At 38.8% G+C, this 22,508-nt stretch overlaps 1 protein-coding gene across 8 annotated transcripts in view; it reads right to left on the bottom strand.

The window, feature by feature from the left end:
• CFAP61 (cilia and flagella associated protein 61) overlaps window positions 1-22,508 on the bottom strand; it is a 354,209-nt gene that overhangs the window by 280,334 nt on the left and 51,367 nt on the right. For 7 of the 8 annotated variants that reach the window (XM_045194437.2, XM_045194441.3, XM_053927357.2 and 4 more), the window contains one exon: window positions 18,438-18,570. The exons of the other annotated variant lie outside the window; for it this stretch is intronic. In XM_045194437.2, coding sequence (XP_045050372.2) covers window positions 18,438-18,570 — 133 coding nt within the window. The remainder of the gene's footprint in view (window positions 1-18,437; window positions 18,571-22,508) is intronic. 8 annotated transcript variants of the gene reach the window in all.

Genomic DNA, 22,508 nt, shown 5'->3' with positions numbered 1-22,508 from the left:
TGGACACATTAGAGTGGGTAAGAGGAACAGTTTGGCTTTATCCATGTCACCCATCTGCCAAAGAGGCACTGATTAGTGCCAAGACATATCTTCCTTCTCCTGTGATTTATCCTGAGGGGGTAAGGGATAGCATGCGAATGAGTACCAGCTTCCCCGATGGTGTGGAATACTTCCATTTCTCTTTAACTCCTTTCAGTGTACTAAATCTGGGGGCTCCAAAACTGGGGTGGGTGGGTGAAAAGAGTCTGTGAAAGCAGCAGATACAACTCTTGGGGGACATTAAAGAAACACAGATCGTAAAAGTGTTGCAAATTCCATCAAGAAGTCCACCCACAACCTGCTGGAAATGCCTCATTCATGAATCTCCTGAACTGGCCTACGAGTACTCCCAGCTCTCTGTCTGTCTCATGAATATATGACCCTGCCCAATGGCTAGCTCCCTTGCATGTTCCCAACAGCAGCATGTGCAGGCTTTGGCAGATGGTTAGTGAGCACATGCAGAAAATCAGTTGAATCTGTGGGACAGAGGAAGACTACAAACTTAAGCTGTAGTGCCACCTTTGGAAAAAGAGAGGCTGTCAGCACTCAGCCTGCTGCTTTGCAAGATCCAGAGAATGTATACAAGCTTAAGAATTCTGCCACAAGAGAAACCAAGAAGCGAGGAGCAGATGTATTCACAAGATATCTCAGAACACCACAAAATCCCTACCAGGTCTACTGGAGGTATTTCACTTATGAGGATAGTAAATACTGAAGGAGGTGACTGATACTTCAAGTGTGAAGTCAGCACAAAACTCCAAGAAACATGAAAAAATCAAGGAAATATGATACCACCAGAGGATCATAATTATTTTACAGTAAACAAACTCAAAGACAAGAAGATCTCTGATTTACCAGATAAAGAATTAATTCAAAATAGCTGTTTTAAAGAAACTCAATGATCTACATGAAAACACAGAAAGACAATTCAAGAAAATCAGGAAAACAATACACAAATCGAGAAATTTAAGAGACGGAAATTATAAAAAATAAACAGAAATTCTGGAACTGAAGAATACAATGGATGAAACAAAGAAACAAAAAAATATAATAGAGAGGATCAACACAAGACTTGATCAAGCAGAAGAAAGAATTAGTGAGCTCAAAGACAGGATCTGCCCTGGCAGGTATAGCTTAGTGGATTGAGTACAGGCCTGGGAAGCAAAGGGTCACAGGTTCAATTTCCAGTCAGGGCATATGCCTGCGCTGCGGGGTCAGGTCCCCAGTAGGGGGCATGCAAGAGGCAACCATACATTGATGTTTCTCACCCTCTCTCCTTCCCTTCCCCTCTCTCTAAAAATAAAATAAATAAAATCTAAAAAAAAAAAAAAAAAAAAAAAAGACAGGATCATTGAAATTATCCAGTCAGAGGAAAACAAAGATTGAAAAAGAGAGGAGAAAGTCTATATGATCTATGAAATATCATCAGAAAGATCAATTTGCAAATCATAGGATTTCCAGAAGGAGAAAGAGAAAGGAGGTCACGGCTGAGAAGTAGTAATTGTGGGGAACTGTTCCAAGCGTGGGAAACATGGCTCAGCCCCCACTCGGAAAACCCGTGGGGAGCGAGGTTGGAGGGCAGGACCCACGTCCATGGATAGGTTCTCCAGTGGGAAATCAGGCCTGCATTGTACCTTGACTGCTATGAGACTTGCTCTTGCTAAAACTCCCTCACCCTGAGGCAGCATATGTTTACTGAGTATCTTTATCTTCCCAAAATCTGAGCTAGACCTTCCAGGTATGGAACATAGCTGTTTGGACCATTTCTCCTTTTACATTGCAAATATCCTTCTTTGATGTATTCAGCGACATCCTCTCCTTTGTCTGCAAAAGATAACCACCCAAAACAAACCTTTGCATAGTAAAGGAGGACCATCTTTGATGTAAGGGGCCTAGAAAAACAATAAAAGCCTGTCAAGACAAGGGTCAGGGCGCTCTCCTCTTGAGAGAGTGGCCACGCTGTCCCTTTTCCTCCACAGGATTTCTGTAGTCCACGTGTATTGGTATGTTGCGGCCACAAAGGCAGATTCTGCGGGCTGGGATCTGCGTCATCTGGCACATCTGCATCAAGTAATGGCTGAGAACATCCCAAATCTGGGAAGAGATTTGTATATACAAGTTCATGAAACTCAAAAGTCACCAAAGTCAACTGAAAAAATCCTCTCCAAGACGCATTGTAATAAAATTGTCAAAAATCTAACACAAATAGAGAATCTTAAAAGTAGCAAGAGACCAAAAAAACCCCAAAAACAAACCCCACAAAAAACCCTGTAACTTGTTATAAGGGAACCTCCATAAGGTTATCAGTGGATTTCTTAACAGAAACCTTACAGGCCAGGACAGTGTGGAATGATATATTCAAACTGCTGGGGGGAAAAACTCTGCCAATCAAGAACACTTTACCAGGCAAAGCTATCCTTTCAAAAATAAGGGTAGATAAAGACTTTTCCAGACAAACAAAAGCTGAGGGAGTTCATCAACACTAGGCCTACCTTAAAAGAAATACTTAAAGGAGTTCTTTAAACTGAAATGAAGGCACACTAATTAGTAACATGAAAACATATAAAAATATATGACACACCGAAAAAAGTAAGTATATAGTCAAATTCAGAATATTCTAATACTGTAATATGGTAAAATATTAATCACAACTCTAATATAAAAGTTAAAGTATCAAAGTATTAAAAATAACCATAGATGTAATTTATTAATATACAATATTTAAAAAGGTAAAAAGTAACATTGAGAATATAGAAGGGTAAAATTTTTATATATAATCAAAGTTAAGTTGTTATCAGCATAAAATACAGTTACATGTATACGATGTTTTATGTAAGCCTCATTGTAACCACAAAGTAAAACCTGCAGTAGATCCACAAAACATAAAAAAGAATCTGAGCATACTGCTACAAAAAAGTCAATTAACAAAAGGAGGCAGCAAGATAAAATAAAAGGAATAGGGGTAAGACAAAATAGAAAACAATAAGATGGCATTAATAGCCCTACCTATTGCTAATTAGTCTTAATGTAAATGGATTATATTCTCTAATCAAAAGACACAGAGTGGCTGGATGACTAAGAAAGCAAAAGCCAACTATATGCTACCTCCAAGAGACTCACTTCAGCTTTAATGCTAAAAATGAAGATAGAAAAAGACAATATTCCATGCCAAAAAGAAAGCAGGGATACCTATACTTGTATCAGACAAAAGAGGCTTTAAGACAAAAATGGTAACAAGAGACAAAGAAGGTCATTATATAATGATAAAAAGGTCAATTTATATAGAAGATATAACAATCGTAAATATATATAAATATAAACACATATATTTACAATGTCAAACCACCTAAGTATATTAAATAAATACTAAAAGATATTAAAAGAAAAATAGACAGCAATACAATAAAAGTAGGGGACTTCAATACCGTAACTTTCAATGTTGGATAGAACATCAAATGTTGACAGAAAATCAACTAGAAAATGTTGGAATTGATCGATACTTTAGATCAAATGAGCCTAACAAAAATACACAAAACATTTCATCCAATAGAAGCAGAATAGACATTCTCCTCAAGCACACATGAAATATTCTCCAGGAAAGATTACACATTAGGTGAAAACAAATCTTAACAAATATAAGATGAAATAGTGCCAAGTATCTTTTCTAACCACATGTTATAAAACTAAAAATGAACAACATTAGGAAAACTGGAAAATTTACAAATATGTGGAAATTTTAAAATACTCCTAAAAATCTAAGAAGTCAAATAAGAATCAAAATGGAAATCAAAAAATATCTTTCGTTTTATTTTTTAATATATTTTATTGATTGTTATTACAGTTGTCCCATTTTCCCCGCTTTATTCCCCTCCACCCTGCACACCCCCTCCCACCTGCATTCCCCCACCTTAGTTAATGTTCATGGGTCATACTTTTAAGTTCTTTGGTTTCTCCATATGCTATACTATTCTTAACCTCCCCCTGTCTATTTTCCACCTACGATTTATGCTACTTATTCTCTGTACCTTTTCTCCCATTACCCCCCTTCCCACTGATAACCTTCCATGTGATTTCCATTTCTGTGATTCTGTTTTCTGTTCCTGTTCTGGTTGTTTGCTTAGTTTGCTTTTGATTTTTGCAGGGGGGGGGGGGGGGCGGGGGTTGGTTGCTAATAACTGTGAGTTTGTTGTCATTTTACTGTTCATACTTGTGATCTTCTGTTTTTGGATAAGTCCCTTTAACATTTCATATAATAAGGGCTTGATGATGATGAACTCCTTTAACTTGACCTTATCTGGGAAGCATTATCTGCCCTTCCATTCCAAATGATAGCTTTGCTGGATAGAGTAATCTTGGATGTAGGTCCTTGCTTTTCATGACTTCAAATACTTCTTTCCAGCCCCTTCTTCCCTGTAAGGTTTCTTTGGAGAAATCAGCTGATAGTTTAATGGGTACTCCTTTGTAGATAAGTCTCTTCTTTTCTCTTGCTGCTTTTCGTATTCTCTTCTTCTCTTTAATCTTGGGTAATGTAATAATGATGTATGTGCCTGGGTGTGCTGCTCCTTGGGTCCAACTTCTTTGGGACTCTCTGAGCTTCCTGGAATTCCTGGAAATCTATTTCCTTTTCCAGATTGGGGAAGTTCTCCTTCATTATGTTTTCAAGTAAGTTTTTAATTTCTTGCTGTTCTTCTTGTTCTCCTGGCACCCCTATAATTCAAATGTTGAAATGCTTAAAGTTGTCCTGGAGGTTCCTAAGCCTCTCCTCATTTTTTGAATTCTTGTTTCTTCCTTCTGTTCTAATTGAATGTTTATTTTTTCCTTCTGGTCCAAACAGTTTAGAAGTATTATTTGAGTCCTGGGGTTTCCTTCCCGTCACTGTTGGTTCCTTGTACATATTTATTTCACTTTGCATAGCCTTCACTTTTTCCTCTATTTTGCGACCATACTCAACCTTTCTGTGAGCATCCATATTACCAGTGTTTTGAACTCTGCATCTGACAGGCTGGATATCTCTTTGTTGCTTAGTTGTATTTTTTCTGGAGTTTTGATCTTTCACTGGAGCCAATTTTTTTGTATCAGTGTGCTTGTTATGTAGTAGGGGGAGGAGCCTTAGGTATTCACCACTGAGGGTCAACCCAAGCCACTGTGTTGTGATGCTGTCAGAAGGGATGGGGTCCGGGAGGGAACAGTGCCACTTACTCAGCTCTCTGCCGGCTTTCAGTCACTTCCCCCACTACCCTAAAGCAAATTGGGCCCTTCTGGTGCTGACTCCTGGGTGGGTGGTTTTGTGTATGTTCTAGGACCCTGCGGGTCTTTCCAGTGCACTCTCCTGTGAGTGCTGGGAGTTTCTCCTGCCACCACAATGCCCACAGGTGTTTTCAGTCAAAGGTTTTGAGGCTTTATTTCCTCACCCTGGAAACCTGGGTTGGATGGTCTGTCTCACTCCCTAGTTGTTCCTCCCAGTTTATCCACATGTGAACGTAGGACTGCTTGCTCCACCAGCCACCACCTTGACTGACCCCAGTCTGCCAGCCGCCACCTCACCTTGAGTCCTCTCCGCTCAGCTGCCCATCTCTGCCACTCCAACTAGTATGGATGAATGTTTCTTCTTTAACTCCTTGGTTGTTGGACTGCCATACAGTTCGATTTTCTGTCAGTTCTGGTTGTTTTTGGTTTTAAACTTGTTGTTGTCCTTCTTTCAGTTCTATCAGGAGGCACAGTGTGTCTACCTATGCCTCCATCATGGCCAGAAGTCCCCCAAAATATCTTAAAACAACAAAAATGGAAAACAACATACCAAAACCTATGGGAGGCTAAAAATCAATTCTAAGAAGTAAGTTTATAGTGACAAATATCATAGCAAGAAGAAAAGGGAGGTCTCAAATTTTAAAAAGCTAACTTTACACCTCAACGAATGAGGAAAAGAAGATTAAACTACACCAAAGATTCATAGAAGGAAGGGAGTATCAAAGATCATGGTAGGAACAAATGAACTAGACATTAGAAAAACAAGAGAAAAGATCAATAAACTAAGAACTCATTCTTTGAAATTGACACACCTGTGGCTAGAATAAGGCAAATAGAGAGAAGACTCAAATAAAATCAGAAAAAAGACGAGATATTGTAATTAGTGACATAAAAAATACAAAGGATCATGAGACTACTAAGAACAATTATATGGCGACAAATTGGACAACCTAAAATAAGTGGACAAATTCCTAGAAACATAAAACCTACTAAAACTAAATCATGATGAAATAGAAGATGTGAATAGACCAATAACAAATAATGAGATTGAAGCAGTAATCAAAAATCTCCCAACAAAGAAAAGCCCCAGACCAGATGAATTCACTAGTGAATTCTATCACATATTTAAAGAAGAATTAATATCAATCTTTCTCAAATCCTTCCAAAAAATCAAAGAGGAGGGTACACTCCTAAATTTATTTTATGAGGCCAGCAATACCTTGATACCAAACCAGATAAAGACATTGCCAGATAAGAAAACTACAGACCAGTATGCACAATGCTCACAGATGCAAACATTCTCAACAATTTTTACTAAACCAAATTCAACAGCACATTTAAAGGATCATACACCATGACTAACCAGAATTTTCCTGGGATACAAGGCTGGTTCAACATACACAAATCAAACAATGTGATATATACTACATTAATTGATATAAAAGACAAAAATCATATGATCATTTCAATAGATGCAGATAAATCACTTGACGAAATATAACATCCTTTCATTATCAAAAAATGTTCAACAAATTGGGTATAGAAGAAACACACGTCAACACAATAAAGGCCATATATGACAAGCTCACAGGGAACATCATACTCAACATTAGTTAAAAAAAGATTTTCCTCTAAGATCAGAAACAGAACAAGGGCACCCACTCTCACCACTCCTATTCAACATAGGACTAGAAGTCCTAGCCAGAGAAATAAGGCAAGAAAAAGAAAAGACATTTGAATTAGAAAGGAAGAAGTAAAACTGTCTTTTGTTTTCAGGTATGATCTTATATAAAGACAATCCTAAAGAGTCCATCAAAAACTCTTCGAACTAATCAACAAATTCAGTAACATTGCAGAATATAAAATCAACACACAGAACTCCATTGCATTTCTATACACTAAAGATAAAATATCCCCCAAAAGAAAAAAAGAAAGCAATCCCATTCACAAAGTATCAAAAACAATACAATTCTTAGAAATAAATTTTAAACAAGTGAAAAATCTATATACTGAAAACACAAGACTTTGATGGAAGAAATTGAATATATAAATAAATGGCAATATATTCCCTGTTCATGGATTAGAAGAATTAACATTGTTAAAATGTTTATACTACCTGCAGACCTCTATAAATTCAATATAATCCCCATCAAAAGTCCAATGGCATTTTTCACAGAAATAGAAAAAGCAATCCTAAAATTTGTATGGAACCACAAAAAAATTCCAAATAACCAAAGGAATCCTGAGAACAACAAAGTTGGAAGCATTATGTATACTTATTTCAAAATATATTACAAAGCTATAGTAATTGGAACAATATGGTACTGAATAAAATAGACACATAGACCAATGGAGCAGAATTAAGAGCCCAGAAATAAAACCTTGCATATATGGTCAACTAATATCTCACAAGAGAGCCAAGAATACTCAATGAGGAAAGGATGTCTCCTTAATAAATGGTAATGAGAAAACTTGGTATCTACATGCAGGAGAATGAAATTTAACCCTATCTTACACCACTCACAAATATTAACTCATAATGGATTAAAGACTTAACCATAAGTCCTGAAACTGCAAAACTTGTAGAAGAAATATAAGGAAGCAGGTCTCTGACATTAGTCTTGGCAACAAGTTTTTGGATATAACACCAAAAGTACAAGCAATGAGAGCAAAATCTAGTAAGACACACCACACATAAGAAACTATCAGAGGGAGAGGCAATATGGCAAAGGATTGAATGGAAGCCACACTGACCTCCTCCCAGGACCAATCTGGAATTACAACTAAATTTTAGAGATATCAGCCGGAACAAACAACTGAATAATAACGAGGGAGAAGCCTTATAACCTCAGACAGACAGAAAAATCAGCTATAGTCACTGTTTGGTAAGGACTGTGGTGGAGACTCAAGAGGGCTGACAAGGCACCCACAGGTGGCAGCTCCACAGGGATAATTAAGTGGCTGGTTGGATCCCCCTGAGAAGAATGAGGTCTAAATCCTAAGCTGGGATGTCCAGTCTAGAACACCAGAACCCCCAAAAGTACACAGATAACAACCGAGAAGCAACAGGGTTGCTCTCTGCCAGAGACAGATGGCTTAAGACGCAAAGAGCCATTTAAAGGGCTAACGCACAGATTTTCATTTGTAGCAACTTACCCGGGGCTCTGGCAAAGGTCCTGGGTAGAGTAGACTAGAGTCACTTGAGGAGAGACTGGGGACACAGAGGTTTTGGAGAGAGAACTGAGAGAGCTGCCACCAGGATCCTGGTACTAGTCATCACCCCTATGGCAGCAGCCATCCTGCTCAGACAGACCACTCCTCTATGAGCTGCAGCAGCTTGAAGGGAAACAAGAGCCACAACCCAAGAGGGATTCTGCCCTGCCCTATGGAGCTTAAGCCTAACTGCTGAGTGCAGAGTAACTAGATTAACAAATGAAGAAAACAGCCAAAGACAGTAGATCCCTAACAATCTCAGAGCAGGCTGCCTAAGGTCAGATGGTGTCAACATCTGACATCACCAGAGGCAGATCCAGAAAGAAAAAACAGTGCTAAATACCAGAGGCTACCGAGACAAAATCCACTGTGATTTTCTCCATGATTAGCGATATTTTCTTTCCTATATAACTTTCTAACATTTATTTCTTGTCCAGCAAGTTTAAGTCTAGTGCATAGTAAGTCACTAGAATTTATACTATAGTTTCTTTCTCTCCTTTCTTATAATAGTCTTAATCTCTTTATACCTTTATTGATATCGGTTCATTTGCAGTTGATAGTGGGAATGTGTGGGGGAGACATTTTTGTAGATGTGGGTTTGTTCCCTAGGCTTTGTGGTATTCTTCTGGCATCACCTACACAAAAGCTTACAAGATGTAGCAGGTAGAGCGACTCTCAGTCAACCAGCTAGAAGGAAGGAACAACCAAAGAATGACCCAACAACAATCAAAACCCAATAACATCCAGAGAGGCAACATAAATGGCATAAAGGGCATCCCAAGAGCATCAAGTTCAGGAGGTCAAGGAGACTGCACCACTGAAACTCACAGGTCTCCTACCATAGAAGTTCACATCACAAATTCAGGGACTCAAAACAGACCAATTTGAGAAACAGAAGGAAACAAGAAGAGTCTCACAAATAATGGGAAGACAAAAAAAAAAAACAAACAGAAAACAAAAGGAAAGGAGAAACCTTTCTGAGAAATCCTCAGAAAGAGTGCTAAATGAAATACAGGCAAGGCAACTACCAGATGATGAGTTCAAAACAACGGTTATAAGGAAGCTCAATGAGCTCACTGTGAAATTACCAAAGACTACATGGAAACTGCGAGGAACTTACTGCAAACTATATCAACATGAAAAAGGAAATAGAAAGTATCAACAAGAGCAAAGAGGAAATGAAGAATACAATTTCTGAATTGAAGAACACAGTAGAAGAGGAATCAAAAACAGGCTACATGAAGCACAGGATCCAATCAGTGACTTGGAGGACAAGGTAGAAAACAAACCCGCAGAAAGAGCAAGAAAAGGAAAAAAGACTCAAAAAGAACAAAGAGGGGTCAAGGGACTGTAGGACAACATGAAATGTAATAATATCCGTATAATAGGGATACCAGAAGAAGAGGAGCAAGGGATTGAAACCCTGTTTGAAAAGGTAATGATGGAAAACTTCCCTAATTTGATGAGAGAAAAACTCACATAAATCCAGGAAGCACAGAGGGTCTCAATCAAGAGGCACCCGAAGAGGCCCACTCCAAGACACATGATGATAAAAATGGCAAAATTCCAAGACAAAGAGAGAATCTTAAAGGCAGCAAGAGAGAAACAGAAAGTAACATAAAAGGGAGCTCCAATAAGGAGCTCAATAGAAATACTGCAAGCCTGAGGGGAATGGCAAGAAATATTCCAAATAATGAATAGCAAAGGCCTGCCACCCGTACTACTTTTCCCAGCAAGGCCCTCAATGAAAATGGAAGGTGAATAAGGAGTTTCCAAGAAAAAAGAAGGCTGAAAGAATACACCTCCACCAAACTAGCACTGCAAGATATGCTAAAAGGACTGCTTTAAGAAAAGGAAGAGAAAGAGTGAGAGAGGAACACAGGCACAAACAGAGTAAAATGGCCATGAATAAGTACCTATCAATAATAACCTTAAATGTAAATGGATTAAATGCTCTAACCAAAAAACACAGGGTAGCTGAATGGATAAGAAAACATGACTGACACATATGCTGTCTTCAAGAGATCCACCTCAGAACAAGAGACCTATAGAGACAGAAAGTAAAGGGTTGGGAAAAAATATTGCAAGGAAATGGACAGGGGAAAAAGAAGCCAGGGTACCAATACTTATATCAGAAAAAATAGACTTCAAGACAAAAACAATAAAAAGAGACACAGAAGGATACTTCAACATTCAGGGAAGAAGACATAAACATAGATGCACCCAACACAGGAGCACCTAAATATATAAGGAAAATTTTGGAGGACTTCAAGAAAGATATTGATAGTAACACAGTTATACTAGGGAATTTTAACACCCCACTGTCAAAAATGGACAGATTTTCCAAGCAAAACATTAAAAAGGATATTGCAGCATTGAATGATGCCCTACATCAAATGGACTTAACTGATATATATATAGAAACTTTCATCCCAAAGAAGCAAAATACACATTCTCTCCAAATGCACATGGGACATTTTCAAGGATAGACCACAGGATAGGACAAAAAACAAGCCTCAACAAATTCAACAAAAGTGAAATCATATCAAGTATCTTCTCAGACCACAAGGGCCTGAAACTAGAAACCAACCTCAAGGAAAAAACTCAAAAACACTCAAATTCATAAAGATTCAATAGCATGCTATTAAACAATGAATGGGTTAATACTGAGATCAAGGAAGAAATCAAAAAGGTTTCTGGAAACAAATGAAAATGAACACACAACAGTCCAAAACCTATGGGACAGAGCAAGGCAGTACTGAGAAGGAAGTTCATAGCAATACAGGCCAACCTAAGAAAGATAGAAACATTTCAAATAAAAAACCTAACCCTATATCTACAAGAACTGGAGGAACAACAACAAACAAAGCCCAGAGTGAATAGAAGGAAGGAAATAAGAAAGAGCAGAGCAGAATTAAGTGACATACAGACTAAGAGAACAATTCTGAGGATCAGTAAATCCAGGAGGTGGTTCTTTGTAACGATTAACAAAATTGACAAGCCTTTAAGCAGATTCATCAAGAGAACAAGGGAGAGGATGAAAATAAATACAAGCAGTAACAAAAGAGGAGATATTACAACTGATACCACAGAAATACAGAGAATTGTAAGAAATTACTACAAAGAACACTATAGTAGGAAATTTGAAAACCTACATGAAATGGACAGATTTCTATAAAAATATAATCTTCTAAAACTGAATGAAGAAGCAGAAAACCTGAACAGACCAATAATAGAAGACGAAATTGAAGCAGTCTTCAAAAAACTCCCAACACACAGAAGCCCTGGACCAGATTGTTTCACAGGAGAATTCTACAAAGCATTTAAGGAAGAGCTAACCCCTATCCTTCACAGACTATTCGAAAAAATCCAAAATGATGGAAGAGTCCCAAACTCTTTTTCAGAAGCCAGCATCATCCTAATCCCAAAACCAGATAAAGACACAACAAAGAAAGAAAACTTCAGGCCAATATCACTGATGAACATAGATGCTAAAATCCTCAACATAATATTGGCAAACCACATCCAGCAATACATTAAAAAGATCATACACCATGACCAAGTGGGATTCATCCCAGGGATGCAAGGATGGTACAATATGAGCAAATCCATAAACATAATACATCACATAAACAACAGCATAGACAAAAATCACATGATCATATCAATAGACACTGAAAAAGCATTTGATCATATACAGCATCCATTTCTGATAAAAACACTCAGCAAAGTGGGAATAGAGGGAGCATTCCTCAACATAATAAAGACCATATATGAGAGACCTACAGCCAACATCATACTCAATGGACAAAAACTTAGAGCTTTCCCACTAAGATCAGGAACAAGACAAGGATGCCCTCTCTCACCACTCCTATTCAACATAGTATTGGAAGTCCTAGCCACAGCAATCAGACAAGAAAAAGAAATAAAAGGCATCCAAATTGGAAAGGAGGAAATGAAACTGTCACTGTTTGCAGATGACATGATAATGTACATGGAAAATCCTATAGACTCCACCAAAACACTACTTGACCTAATAAATGAATTTGGCAAAACAGCTGGATACAAAGTCAATACTCAGAAATCAAAGGCATTCCTGTACACCAACAATGAAACTGCAGAAACAGAAATCAGGGGAAAGAACCAATTTGATATAGCAACAAGAAAAATAAAGTATCTAGGAATAAACCAAACCAAGGAGGTAAAAAACCTGTACTCAGAAAGCTGCACACACTGAAGAATGAAATTAAGGAAGACACAAACAAATGGAAGCATGTACCATGCTCATGGATTGAAAGAATTAACATCATCAAAATGGCCATACTACCCAAAGCAATTTATAGATTCAATGCAATCCCTATTAGAGTACCCATGACATATTTCACAGATATAGAACAAACATTGCAGAAATTTATATAGAACCATAAACGACCCCGAATAACTGCAGCAATTTTGAGAAAGAAGAACAAAGCAGGAGGGATCACAATACCTGATATCAAACTGTATTACAAGACCACTGTAATCAAAACAGCCTGGTACTGGCATAAAAACAGGCACATAGACCAATGGAACAGAACAGAGAGTCCAGAAATAAACCCAAGTCTTTATGGTCAATTAATATTTGACAAAGGAGGCAGGAGCATAAAGTGGAGCAAAAATAGCATCTTCAACAAATGGTGTTGGGAGATCTGGACAGCTACGTGCAAAAAAATGAAACTCGATCACAACTTATGCCATACACAAAAATAAATTCAAGGTGGATGAAAGACTTAAATATAAGTCATAACACCATAAAAGTCCTCGAGGAAAACATTGGCAGGAAAATCTCAGACTTTCCACACAGGAACATCCTCACAGACACATCCCCTAAAGCAAGGGACATAAAGGAAAGAATAAACAAATGGGACCTCATCAAAATAAAAAGCTTCTGCATGGCTAAAGAAAACAGCACCAAATTACAAAGAGAACCAACAGTATGGGAAAACATATTTGCCAATGATACCTCAGACAAGGGCCTGATCTCCAAAATATAAAAAGAACTCACAGAACTCCAGGAAGACAAACAACCCAATTAAAAAATGGGCAAAGGACTTGAACAGATCCAAATATACATTGTAAATATACAATGTATATTTACACAATGGAATTCTATGCAGCAGAGAGAAAGAAGGAGCTTATAGTCTTTGCAACAGCATGGATGGAACTGGAGAGCATTATGCTAAGTGAAATAAGCCAGGTGGTGAGGGACAAATACCATATGATCTCACCTTTAACTGGAACATAATCAACAGAAGAAAAAAGGAAACAAAATATAACCAGAGACACTGAAATTAAGAACAATCTAACAATAGCCAGGGGGGAGTGGGGAGGGGACAGTGAGGAGAGGAGATTACAGGAACTACTACAAAGTACACAGGGAGAAAATCAAGGGGAAGGATGTGGGGGGAGGGAGGTGGGTTCGGCTGGGGTGGGTTGGAGGGATGGGGAGAAAAGGCATACAACTGTAACTGAATAACAAAAATTTTTTAAAAATGGTTCTCTTGGTTATGAAATGCACACTTCACGGAATATTGTAATGAAAGGTAGGATATGAGATGTGAAATTTAAAATATTGTAGATTAAAAGAATGTAAATTATTGGTGTCATAAAAAAAAAAGTAGGAGAAATCACCATACCTGACACCAAACTATATTACAAGGCCACAGTAATTAAAACAGTCTGTTACTGGCATAAGAACAGACACATAGATCAATGGAACAGAATAGAGATCCCAGAAATAAATGCAAGTCTCTATGGTCAATTAATATTCGACAAAGGAGGCAGGAGCATAAAACAGTATAAAAATAGACTCTTCAACAAATGCTGTTGGGAGATCTGGACATCTATATGAAAAAAAATGAATCTCAACCACCAACTTGCACCACCTACAAAAATAAACTCAAAAATGGATAAAAGACTTAAACATAAATCATGACACCATAAAAGTCCAAGAGGAAAACACAGGTAGGAAAATTTCAGATATTCCACATGGCAATATTTTCACTGATACATCTCCTAGAGCAAGGGAAATAAAGGAAAGTTAAACAAATGTGACTTCGTCAAAATAAAAAGCTTCTGCACAGCTAAAGAAAACATGAGAAAAATGAAAAGGAAACCAAATGTATGGGAAAATATATTGCAAATGATACCTCAGACATGGGTTTGATTTCCAAAACATATAAAGAACTCACACAACTCCACTCCAGGAAGACAAATAATCCAATTAAAAAATGGGCAAAGGACCTGAACGGACATTTCTCCAAGGAGGACATACAGAGGGCCCAGAGGCATATGAAAGGATACTCAGCATCACTAGTCACCAGAGAGATGCAAATTAAAACCACAAGGAGGTACCACTTCACACCAGTCAGGATGGCCAACATAAACAAATCAATAAGCAACAAGTGCTGGGGAGGATGTGGAGAAAAGAGTACACTGTTGGTGGGAATGCAGATGGCACAGCCACTAGGGAAAACAGTATGGAATTTACTCAAAAAACTAAAAATGGAACTGCCTTTTGACCCGGGAATTCCACTGCTGGGATTATACCCTAAGAATCCTGAAACACCAATCCAAAAGAACCTATGCACCGCAATGTTCACAGCAGCACAATTTACAATATCCAAGTACTGGAAGCAACCTAAGTGGCAATCAGCAAATGAGTAGAACTGGAGAGCATTATTCTCTCTTTTATTATAACCGTCCCAGCAGGTTTAAGGTGGTATCTTGTGGTTTTCATTTGCATTTCCCTTATGACTAATGATGTTGAATATTTCACAGACATATTAGCAATTTATATACCTTTTTGGGAGAAATTTCTATTCAAATTATTTTGCCACATTTCTATTTGGACTGTCTCCTTATTGCTGTTTGAGTTCTTTACATATTCAGGATTCAAGTTTCTTGGTTTAATTTTCTAAAAACCCTCCTGGGTGATTCTCATACACACCAAGCTTTAGAATCACAGATCACATTATCAAAAGCCTCAAGATTTTCAAGAAAAGTAATATTCTTTACATAGTTTTTAGAGTTTTGTCAAAATGAAAAGTGAGTGTATGAATAATGAATCCCTAAACAAATCATCCTGGAGTAAAACTGCTGAATTCTTACCTTTGAATGCTTTTCAATAAACTGGCACAAAATCCTTCTTTTTAAAATAAAGGTCAAATATCCACTTGAATAAAAAATGTAATTTGTGGCCATCTTTACCTGGACCTTGAGATTCTATGAATGAAATATTCAGGTACAGTGCTGGGCACCCAAGTGTTCAATTAATGTTTGTTAGTTATGATATGCAAAAGGCAAGCACAAAAATTCATTCAAGGTGAAGTTATTCTGTAGTTAACCTTCAGTCCAGCTTAGATAAACCTCTTCCAAAGGACTTTAAAAAAATGTCCTCTATATTTTTCATGTGATGCCAAAAGAACATCCTAGCTCACATTTGAATTGTTTTCTTTTCTCCATTCCCAAAATTATCAACAAAAGGCTGACCTTATGAGGTTCCTGTACACAAGTCAACAATAAGCCATAGGGAGGGAAGGTTCATTCCTTTAAAACAGAGTTCTCAAAGGTGATGTCTGCACTAGCAGCACCCAGAAACTGGTGAGAAATGAAAATTCTATGGCCCCCTCTAGATCAGAAACACCAGTGGAGGGTCCCCATAATATGTGATCTAATCAGCACAAGAAATAATTTAAATGTGTGCTCAGGTCAGGTTTGACTACCACTACTTTAAAATATTTTCCTCACACTTCTTATATACACATAAAACAGATGACAGTGGTCACAGCCCTATCCTTCCTAAAGCTGAACAGTCACCATACATTTTGTAACAACTCTAAGGTCCTAAGAGCCTCATTTTTTTTCAGTTAGACAATTTCTCCATATCCTTGGGCAGACCCCCTGAATACCCTATTTCAGCCTTTTTAGCTCTTAAGAATGCCCAAAGTTTCAGATGAAATGGCCTGAGGTACAATGCCATCGAGCTATTTCTTAGGAATGCCTATTTTAGCAGGCTCAAATAAATATGAAGACCTAAAGATACCTCAGTACAGTTATATTTAGGTATCAAAAATAGGATCTTCATTATCAAATCCTGTGGGGGTAAATGCAGAGTAGAAACCTACCACTAGCTAAAATTCTGGAAGGGAGGAGTGTCTCTGTGAATGCCTCCAGAGTGAGTGAGATAAGGATAAGAGATGGTCTCAGAGTTGCAGAGTTGCTCACACCATTTACCTGGGATCCTGGTTAGGCCTGCTCACTGCTTTCGCTGAAACACACTAATGCTAGCTAGCTTTCCAGGTCTCTTTTTGTCCTTTACATCCTTTTCCTTTGGTGTAGACCTCTGGGTCTACGGCTGGCATCAGACAGTGTGGGTTTCATCCGTCTTTCTTTTTTTTCATTCTTTTTTTAAAGTTGAATTTGTTGGGGTGACATTGGTTAATAAAATTATACAAGTTTTAGGTAGACTTGTATTGTGTATTTATAACCCCAAGTCAAGTCTCTTTCTGACACCATTTATTCCCTCTTTCCCTTCTTCTACCTCCACCCATTCCCCCCTCCTTCTGGCAATCACCATACTACTGTCTGTGTCCATGAGTCTGTGTTAATTGCCATCTCTACCTCTGGTCTCAGTAAAGCCTTCCTGGATGGACACTGCAGAGGTAGGACACTTGTAGGTCAAGTTCAAGTTCTGAGTCAGTGGTCACAACTGATGGGGTCACAGGGCCAGGCTGGTAAAAAGTTGGAAAGACAGCCAGCCTGAGGGGTCATGAAGCCCCAGGGCTGTAGGGCCCCTGAACTGCCTGCAGTGATAGTCACTCCCAAGCTCCAACTCATGGGGCCCTGAAGAAAAGCAGACCCTGATGGCAAACCTTCAGATTTTTCCAGAAAAGCTAGAAATTCCTATTGTTATAGACACTTTCCTAATTTTTAAATGCTAGCCATTAATCCAAATTTAATCATAATAACCTAAATCAAACCATGAGAAAACATTGGACAAATCCAAATTGAGAGTCATTCTGACAAATAACTGACCTGTGTGCTTTTCAAAACCGCCATCATCATGAAAGACAAAGACAGACTGGGAAACTGTTGCAGATTACAAGAGACTAAAGACACATGACACTTGAGTTTGATGAATGATCTGGATTTACATCTGCTATAAAGGACATTACGAGGGCTGTCAGTAAAATCTGAATAAGGTCTGTAGATTAGGTAACTGCTTGATAGATCACTACTACAATTATGGAAGAGAACATCCTTGTTTTTCGGAAATATACACCGAAGTATTTAGTGGTGAAGGGGCATTGCGTCTGTATAATACACTTAAATGTTTCATAAAAATATATAAATATATATTTCTAGAGAGATTGATATAGAGAAAGAGCAAGCAAAGAGAATAACAACACAAATGTGGTAAAATGTTAACATTTAGGGAATTAGGGTGCTTATAAGTTTTCTTTAAGTATGAAATTTTGTTAAAACAAAAAGTTAAAAATTATTTTCCAAGTCAAACAAAATCCATCTGCCAGCAAGATGCTAGTTTATAAGTTCTGGCCTCTGGAATCTTGGGGTCCCAGAAATCCCTCCTAGACACTCTTGGAGGATCTTTTCCCCTCACCCTAACTCTAACCCCTACCTCTAGAGACAGAGCAAATAATGTACAGCAGCCTGGGCATCTGGGAGGACCTCAGAAAAACCTGAAAACCTAAAGCTGGTTAGCACTGGGAAGGAGTGTGATGCCACAGCTCAGAAGCTGGCTTGGCATGCCACCTGGAAGGGCATGGGGAAGGAAGAGAGGATGGCAACTCTAGGGGTGCTGTACAAAACCAGGGGCAACATTGCTCATTTCTCCCATTCTCACACTAAATGTATCCCTAGGTGGATTAATTACTAACCTCACATACAACAGCATGATTCTCTTTGTCTTGGGCCTCTATTAGTTCAGCCAGAAAGTATTCGCCATAAGTTGCTTTCAGAATTGTGTCCTGGTGCATAAATATTGGCATGAGATCATCATGATCTTCCACCCTGTTTAACAGAAAGGCTTAAATGAATTTCAGTGTTCTTTCTTTCCAAGGAACACCTACTATGTGCCAAACCCTGTTCTAAATGCCAGGAATACAACATGCAAATAAAATGAACTTACACTCTAACAGGAAAACAGATGATGAAAGTATAGCAAATACATCACTTTACACATTTCAAATAGTGACAAGTGCTTTAGCATGGAGTGACGGGGTCAAGAGATCAGAGAAGACCCCTCTGAGGACATGAATGAGAAGAAAGGGAGGAAGCCATGTCAAGAGATGGGGGTGGAAAATTCCAGGCAGAGGGAACACACTCAGCATGTTTGCATCTGAAATGTAGAGCAGCATTTGTCATGAGCCAAAGAACAAGATGCTGGGGGCAGCATGGCCCAAATGTGTTTCAAAGAACACTACTTGCATGACATTATCCCCAGAATCCTCTACCTGTCCCCAAAAGAATCCCACTGTCTAAAAACAATTTCCTACTATAGGTCCCCTCCTAGAGTGTCACAGTTATGGAACAAAGACTCTGAGAAGTAATACAATAAAGAATTTGAACATTGTTTATGCATTTCTTCAACACTGGCCCAGGGTATACTTTATTCTTGAGATATTGCAACACTTACCATGGAGGAGGAAATGCTAGTTTAAAGGTAATGAAGCTGTGTTCACCACCCAGGGGATGTCCACATCAAATGCTCCATTCTTGGTACCCTCTCAATGACGCTGACAACCAGTGCATGTGCGTGGCAGAGAAAGGATCCAAGAACCAGATTTATGGTAGCATGGTGATGCTGGTCCTTAGACACATTTTACTGCCATATTTAACATTCTTTTCTTTTTAGTATATTCTTGGTTATATTTAGTGTTCTATTTTACTCCTCTAGGATGTTCTCATATTTATATCCTAATATTTTTCTTATTAAAAATATACACGTTTGGGGATAACTGGGGTTTCAGCCAAGATGGAGGTGTAGGTAGATATGCTTCATTTCCTCACACAACCAAAAGAAGGATAACAACCAATTTAAAAACAAAAACAACCAGAACTGCCAGAAAATTGAACTGTATGGAAGTCTGATGTGTTGCCACCCTTCAAGGCCCGACAGGTTCATGGTATTCATGCAGACGGAAAAATATTCACGGGGCTGTTGGGATGTCTGGCATGCCTTTATTCGTGGGCAAGCAAGTCACACATGCTGCAAGCTGCATATCTATCTGCATGTCTCATGTTGTGGCCCCTGTTCCCAGCATGGCACCCATTGTGGCACCTGTCCCCTTGCATGTCTCTCATCATCATCGTCCCCAGCAGGGAGTCCCTACCTGTTTAAGTACTACAGGGGAACAAAGCTGGAAAACTGCCAGAACATTACATAACATAACATAATTCTGCCCATGCAAGCCCACTTTTTGTTATGGGAACAGTTTATTGGACCCAGTCTCAAAGCTATGAGAACACTGGTTAGCAGGCCCCTCCAAGGCTGTGGGAACACTTCTGTTAGTTACCCAGATACCTAGGTGAGGAAGCCAGATTGCCTCCACTTACCCTACATCTGACAACCAAGAAGTTAAAGAAGAAACATTCCTCCAGACTGCTAAGAGGGGTGGAGTCAGGCAACCCAGGCAGAGAGGACATGTGGCAAGGCAGAGGCTGGTGGACCGGGCAGTCCCACATTTGGTATGGATAAACCGGAAGGAAAAATGGGGGAGTGGGACAGACCATGCACCCAGGGTTCCAGTGTGGGAAAATAAAGCCTCAAACCTCTGGCTGTAAAAACTTGTGGGGGATGTAGCAGTGAGAAAAACTGCCAATCTCAGAGGAGAGTTGGTTGGAAGAGCCCACAGGGTCCTAGAATGTACACAAGCCCACCCACCTGGAAATCAGTACCATGGAAGCACCTGATAAGGTACAGTTCACTTGTGGAAAGTGGGGGAAATGACTGAAAGTAGGGCAAGAGCCAAGCCAGGGACATTGTTCCCTCTCTGACCCCTTCCCCACATACAGTGCCACAATGCAGGGAAGTGGGTTTCCCCCGCCCCAGCAAATACCTAAGGCTCCACTCCTTACAACATGCCTGGTTTGCTGAAACAAAGAAATATGGCCCAAATGAAAGAACAGATTGAAGCTCCAGAAAAAATACAACTAAGCAACAAGGAGATACCCAACCTATCAGATGCAGAGTTCAAACCACTGGTAATCAAGATGCTCACAGAAATGACTGAGTATGGATGCAAATTAAAGGAAGAAGTGAAAGCTATTCAAAGTGAAATAAAGGAAAATATACAGGGAACCAACAGTGAAGGGAAGAAAACTGGGACTCAAATCAATGATTTGGACCAGATGGAAGAAATAAACATTCAACCAGAACAGAAGGAGGAAACTTTAAATGTCCCAACATCTGAATTATAGGGGTTCCAGAAGAAGAGGAAGAGCAAGAAATGGAAAACTTATTTGAACAAATAATCAAAGAAAACTTTCCTAATTTGGTGAAGGAAATAGACATGCAAGCCCAGGAAGCTCAGAGTCCCGAAGAAGTTGGACCCAAGGAGGAGCACACCAAGAAACATCATAATTACATTACCCAAGATTAAAGATAATGAGAGAATCTTAGAAGCAGCAAGACAAAAGGAGACAGTTACCTACAAAGGAGTACCCATAAGACTGTCAGCTGATTTGTCAAAAGAGACCTTATGGGGAAGAAGGGCCTAGAAAGAAGTCTCCAAAGTCATGAAAGGCAAGGACCTACAACCAAGATTACTGTATCCAGCAAAGCTATCATTTAGAATGGAAGGGCAGACAGAGTACTTCCCAGATAAGGTCAAGTTAAAGGAGTTCATCATTACCAAGCCCTTATTACATGAAATGTTAAAGGAACTTATCTAAGTAAAAGAGGATGATCAAAAATATGACCTTACTAATGACAACAAACTCACAACTATCAACAACTGAACCTAAAAAACAAAACAAAAACAAACTAAGCAAACAACAGAACAGGAACATAATCAGAGAAATGGAGATCACAGGGAGGGTTGTCAGTGAGGATGGGGCAGAGAATGGAGGAAAAAGTACAAGGAATAAGAAGCATAGTTGGTAGGTACAACATAGACAGAGGGAAGTTAAAAATAGTACAGGAAATGGTGAAGCCAAAGAACTTATATGTACAACCCATGGACATGAACTAAGGTGGGGGTGGTGCTGGAGAGAATGGAAGTACCGGGTGGAGAGGCAGAAAGGGGAAGAAAAAAAATGGGACAACTCTAATAGCATAATCAATAAAATATACTTTAAAAAACAAAACAAAAAACCCCACACATTTGGCCCTGGTCTATAGGGTAAGTTGTTTGGAGCATCGTCCCATACACCAGAATGTTGTGGGTTCAATCCCTGGTCAGGGTACATACCTAGGTTGCAGGGTCAATTCCCCATTGGGGCATGTATCAGAGGCAACTGATCAATGTTTCTCTCTCACATAGATGTTTCCCTCTCTCTCTCCCCACTTCCTCTCTCTCTAAAATCAATAAAAACATATCCTCAGGTAAGGATTAAAAAGATACAGTTAATTAAATATATATAGAATATTTAACCTCTCCCCCCCTTTATTTCATTACTATGCCATCTTCATTATCTCACTTTGCTTTCTATTATATTCCTTTGATATCAATAGTAGCTCCACCTATTGAGGGATCATATATATATAAAGCTCAGGGCTTTATCCAGATCATCAAAGCAACCCCAGAAGTTAGGCACCATATCCACTCTGCAAATGGAGAGGAGCAAGACTCATGGAGATAATGGAATACTTTGCCTGAGATGATAGAAACAGTTGGCAGTAGAGCTATGCTAACAACTCAGGTAGGTGTCCTAGACCCAGCTATTCCCTGCTACACTAAGCCAACAATGCACTTCAAAAATCTTCTTTTAAATTGTCATTCCTTTTG

The sequence above is a fragment of the Desmodus rotundus genome, chromosome 6 (genome assembly GCF_022682495.2).
Source record: "Desmodus rotundus isolate HL8 chromosome 6, HLdesRot8A.1, whole genome shotgun sequence".
In the NCBI taxonomy this organism is placed as follows: Eukaryota; Metazoa; Chordata; class Mammalia; order Chiroptera; family Phyllostomidae; genus Desmodus; species Desmodus rotundus.
This window is presented reverse-complemented; position numbering and strand designations above follow the sequence as displayed.